Source organism: Phasianus colchicus, chromosome Z, assembly GCF_987193195.1.
Source record: "Phasianus colchicus chromosome Z, bPhaCol1.hap1.1, whole genome shotgun sequence".
NCBI classification, from domain to species: domain Eukaryota; kingdom Metazoa; phylum Chordata; class Aves; order Galliformes; family Phasianidae; genus Phasianus; species Phasianus colchicus.
Window position 1 is genome coordinate 34,398,778 of NC_143476.1, and position 5,528 is coordinate 34,404,305.

At 51.6% G+C, this 5,528-nt stretch overlaps 1 protein-coding gene across 2 annotated transcripts; it reads left to right on the plus strand.

Moving 5' to 3' along the window:
- LOC149912833 (uncharacterized) lies at positions 1 to 1,338 on the plus strand. 2 transcript variants are annotated; one of them, XM_090130978.1, is made up of 4 exons: positions 1 to 249; positions 348 to 499; positions 638 to 1,001; positions 1,092 to 1,338. In XM_090130978.1, exons 1-4 carry the CDS (start codon positions 1 to 3, stop codon positions 1,242 to 1,244), a joined length of 918 nt encoding a protein of 305 aa, XP_089987104.1. In that variant the 3' UTR covers positions 1,245 to 1,338. The 2 variants fall into 2 exon arrangements, with proteins under 2 accessions (XP_089987104.1, XP_089987103.1); XM_090130977.1 differs by having other exon boundaries at positions 638 to 1,338.
- Positions 1,339 to 5,528: the final 4,190 nt, after the last annotated feature.

Sequence of the window (5,528 nt, forward strand, 5' to 3'; positions counted from 1 at the left end):
ATGCTGTGGTGCGGGGGCAGAGCTGCGGTTCGACCCCAGGACACAGCAGCGAGCTGTCTGGCCAGGGTTAGGCCAGAGACCAAGGAGAAAGCGCATTGCGTGGGTGGTTCCTGTAGGACCAAGCTGTGTGGGATGGAGGTGCAGAGGGCTAAGGGAGCCTGGCCCGCAGGCCCCCTGCAGCGCCTTCTGCAGGAGGGCGAGTTTGGCCTACTGAGCAATACCCTTGTCTTGGAGAGCAACTTCTTCCAGGTGAGTGGAGCGCCTGGGGTCGGAGGGTAGGGCTGTGGCCTCAGGGGCGGTGAGTGTCCCACGAAGAGGCCAAGGCTAACTGATCCCCATGCATGCAGGTGAACCGCCATGGAGAGGTGCTGAACGTGGCTAAGCGTGCACAGGTAGTGACCATGGGGGTAGCCGAAACTGGCCCTGCCATTGGGGTGCCCAATGTCATCTTAATGGCTGTCCCTGCGGATTCCCCAGCCAAGGAGCTGGAGCTCGCCAGGTATTCTTTGTTCCCATAGTCCGCATCCCCTCCCAGGACGCGTTGCAGCCCAGGAGGCGGAGTGTCCCCTGATGTGGGGTGTTCCCTGGCTCAGGGTGCCCGTCACCTTCACTGGCTACTGACTGGCTTTCCCCACAGGCTGCTGCCGCTGCAGTGCGTAAAGCTGACAGTGTACAGCCGCCTCCAGCACTGCCTGCGGCTCCGCTTCCCCAGCGGCCGCAAGGTGTACTTGCAGCTGTTCCCTGGGCCCAGAGCTGAGGAGCTCTTTCTGCACTGGGCTGTGCTGGTGACCATGCTTCCTGTCCCTGGGGAGCCTTGCGTCCACCTCACACCTGCAGAGGAGCCCGTGCCCAGGGAGGAGGCCTGCTCCGTGGGCGTGACAGAAGCCAAGGTTGAGGCTGAAGTCAAGGTTCCTGCCACGGACCCGTCTATGGGTGAGACGCTGACAACAGGAGAAACAGCAGGGACGGACAAGGCCCCACCTGCTTCCAGCACACCAGAGGTGAGGACTGAGACAGGGGTGAGTCCAACACAGGGAAGAAGGTTCAGACAGGCCGGGAGTCTTGAGTGTCACGCTGCCCTTATTCCCCAGGACGTTCCCCATGAGACTTCTGCAGGCGCCACGAGACATGGAAGCAACATATATCTTAATGGCACCTGCAAACCCCTGGCAACCAGTGCAAGGGAGATGCTAGCTGGAGAGAAGAAGCTCTTCTCTGGTGAGATCCTGTCCCCCAGAGCCTGAATCTTCCTCCTGCAGCCACCCGGCTTCATGCCTGGGGCCAGGCTCCATGCTTTGGGGCCATGCCGCATCCTCTCTACATGTGCTCCTCTACTCTCTGCAGGACGGCTCCTTGGCAGAAAATGGGCGCTATGGAAGAGACGTTACTGAGGTCCCAGGCCTACTCCCATGGCAGGTGCTGCACACTGAGCACAGCCTCTATGGAGTGGGCAAGAAGAGTGTCTTGTTGCGTTTGAGACTCTCAGTCTCTGGAAAGGATTACTAGAGGCCGTGCTCAAGCTCACGCACAATGATGCTCACAGCACTGTGTGCATGCGGTATGTGCCTGTTTGAAGGAAGCAGGTCATGTCCGGGGCCACAGCACTTGCCGATGAGCCTCCAGTGTTGTTGGGAACGTTTTATCCGTCCTGGCAGTCACGGGTACCAGTGGACCACTGCCTGAGACTGGAAAGGACTGTCTCTAATCAACAAGAGGCAGTTGACATCATGGTGGACAATTCCGCATTTGAAAGCACTTCTTTGGAGTCGCTTGCCTTCGAAAGGGAGGGCTGAGGCATGTTTATTGGCTGGACGCTTGGCCTCGGAGCAAATGAAAGGAACTTGATAGAGGAGACTGGGAGATGATACCACCGTGTCCCGTGAAGGCAAAATAGAGGCGTCTTCCTGCTTCCTCTTATCTGCAGGCTTAAATTTGCAAGGCCTGGAAGAGGGAACAAAGGAGTTCCTGCTAAAATCCCAAAGCCAGAAGCTGTTACTCCAAAGGAGCTGGCTCTCAGGCACTTTGGACTATGAGTTTGTTCTGTCCTCGTTAGTCATCATCAACTGAGTAACACAACCTTGGACGACCTACCACTACTGAGAACACATCACAACTGAAGATCAACAGCTGACAACAAGATACTGCTGGATTGAGGAGTAGTGAAAGGCTTTGCTTTGCTGTGTTTATACATCTGTCTGGCTGTCTCTCCATCTTCTCTCTCTTCTTTCATTCTTTCATTCTCTGTAACAGCCATTGCCTAAAATTGTCTTGCCTGTAACACGCACTACTCGTAATCAGCCAGTTAGCCAATTTTACCTCCAAGCAGTCGTTGAGAAAACTCTCAATAAAGTGATGTATATTATTCCTCTCGGTCTTGGATGGCTCCATTACAGTAGCAACCCCTTGCTGACTCGGGGAGGCGCGACTCAGGATTCACCTCCCTTGAAACCTACTGAGCGGGATGAGACAGTTGCTACCCATGCCGGTAGGCTGCATGGGAGAGGTGCTGGTTGTGCCTAGGCGTGTACAGCTGGTGACCACGGGCAGCAACTGGCCTCACTGCTGAGTACCCAGTGTCATCCTAATGGCAGTCACTTAGGTCTCCCTCCGGCTCTGCCTGCAGCTCTGCTTCTCCACCAGCTGCAAGGTGTACTTGCAGCTGTGCCGCAGGCCCGGTGCTCAGGTGCTTTTTCTGCACTGGGCCACGCTGGGAATCCATGCTGCAACTCGCTCAGGAGCCTTGCATCCGCTGCGCACTTGCAGAGGGGCCCATGCCCAGTGGCGAGGCCTGCTCCGCAAACGTGGCACGTGCTGAGGTTCAGGCTGAAGTTGAAGCTCCTGCCTTGTATTGGGGCTGGGGAGCTGCCAGGGCCCTGTCTGCAACGTAACTTTTAGAAGTTCCTTAAGTACAGAGTAGAAGCCTTCCTGTGTTCGTGTGGAGGGAATGCAAAGGATCTTTATGCAAAGGATCTTTATCTCTGTCTCTGAGCAGAGCTTCTCAGAATAGAGTGAAACTACACTAGGTTTGAGTGCTCTGCAGATCTGTACGGATCCCTCAACTTTGAAGAAGTCTGTAAGAGTCTCAAGTCTGAAGCCCTACTTAGTGTGTTACAAATGACACACGGAAGTAATCAGCAGTGCTGCTAGTAACTTCAAGAATAAAATATTCAGACTGTCATTCCGCTTCCTAGCCATGTGCTGGTGTGAAACATGTGCTGGAGTGCCAGCCGTGGGGCCAGGATGATTTCCTGTGGAGTTTTGTGTGCATTTCTCCTGACCTATACAGCGGGAGACAGTGGTCTTCTTTTAGGAATGTGATGCCTGCCGCTGTCGTGTCTGTTCCAGGAATCTGCTCTTCATCCTCCTCCTCCTCAGCTCTCCACAACCTACCCCACAGTAGTGAATGCAGCCCATCGCAATGGAGTTGGGACTGGACTGCTAAGATTGACACAATGATATTGTCTGTATGACCTCTTGTTCCTGCAAGTTTTGCTTTGGCTGAGTCGTGTGGTAGGCAAAGATGAAACTAGAGGTCTCACCTCTGGAAGCAGGCATTCATCTCTATCCCATACTCCATGTAGTCTCAAATATTTTTGTAAGTCAGCTACCGTGCATGTCCAGAACATATATTAATGAGTTCTTGGAAACAAATGTATATGTATGCCAATGAGCTGCATATGTGTGTCTTAACTGTTTAAATGTATTACCTGAAGTCTGCAAGCACGCTTGTTTGTAAAGTCCCCTGGTACTTATTTTGAGGAGTAAACAAGTGACACATTGGAGTTGGAGTTTTCTTTCCAGAGTTCAGATGAAATTTTAAAGAAATAGAAATGCAAACCAACTTCTTGTCTTTCATACCTTGGAAGCTGGCAAAACATGTTTTTCATATTCATTCTTCAGAAAGCTGTCTTCCAAGGAAGTTTATAATTAAAATTGTAATAATAGCCTTTGTATTTAAAGAGTAAGGAGTATTTTTTACATAACTTACTTTTGTGCTAAAGACTTATGTATACAATTTGGGATATATCCTCTTCCGCTAACAGAGCAGACTGGTGTCTGAAGACTGAACTTTTAATAAGTTTTGTAATTGATTTCATTAATCTAGGGTATTACTACAGAACAAGAAACAGTGGGAGTATGCATTTTAGGTTATTTCATCCAATAACTTTCCACTGCAGTGAGAAGAAGAAGCTTTGTGATGGTCTTACTGTGGCCTTCCAATACTTAAATTTTTGCTGCAGAGACAGACTTCTGAGCAGGAAAGTCTGTGCTGGCAAGGGATCTGGAGTAAAAAGGCCAACCAAGAAGTTTTTTTAAGGCTTTTTTAAGGCTAGCAACAGCACCACACTTGTGCTAGGGAGCTGGCAGCTTGTGGGCAGGCTCCTGAGTCACCAGGGGTGGGGCTGCCACATTAGCAGCACAGTTTAAACACCCGCCTTAACCTTCACATCTGATAATAAGCTTTAAATAGCTTCAAAGAAAACACACCAGGTGAGAAACCATTGTTTCTGCTCACTGAGAAAGGGGAGGTTCAGTGAGTGAGCATAGTCCACACTTCCCATAGGGTGCTACATCTGTTCGTGTGGGAGGTGGGTCTAATGGTGAGAACTGTGAGCTTTGGTTCCTCCTTACTCAGGAGACCAGCTTTCCTTGGCAGTCTCTGAGACCACAGGCAAAACATGGTCTCCACTAGACAGCAAGCTTATTCTAAGAAGACCGTGACAACCCAGACGGCTTGCTGAGAAATGTCGCTGTTCAGGTCTCTGGCTGCAGGGAGTGCCTGAGCCTGCTGGTGCCTAGGGAGAGTGGCAGGGACTCTACCTGTGTGAGGTGTGAGCAGGTGGATGAGCTGCTCAGCCTGGTGGTGGAACTCAAGGGTGAGGTCCAGAGACTTAGGACCATCAGGGAGTGCGAGCAGGAGATTGACTGGTGGAGCGACTCGCTGGCTTACCAGAGGGAAGGGTTCCAGGAAAATACCCCCAGAAAGGTAGTGTGCCCTGTCGCAGTTGGACAGACCTGACTGACAAGGAATGTTGGAAGAGAGTCCCTACTTTGTGTCACAGGAGACACCCCTGCCTGCCTAGCCTGCTCCCCCAGCTCCCTCTAAGCAACAGGCTCCAGTTGCTGGAAGTTGAAGGGGAGGTGAGTGGAGAGGTGATGGAGGATCTGCCTAGGAGAGAGCCTAAGGTGAGGCGATCACCCCCACGTCTTGAGACTGCCTCTGACAGGAAAGAAAGAAGGGTGGTCATGATGGTCATCCCTTCTCAGAGGAAGGGAGGGCCCCATATGTAGATCTGACCCGGACCCCTTCCTGGGGCTTGGGTCAGGAACATAACCAGGAAACTCCCTAAGCTGGTTAGGTCATCTGACTATTTTCCATTACTTGTAGTTCATTTGGGCAGTGGTGAAATCGCTCAGACAAATCTACGAACTATGAAAAAAGATTTCAGGCATTTAGGGCATTTAGTTCAAGGAGCGGGAGCTCAAGTGATCTTCTGCTCTGTACCTTCACGGATGGCAGTAGGGGA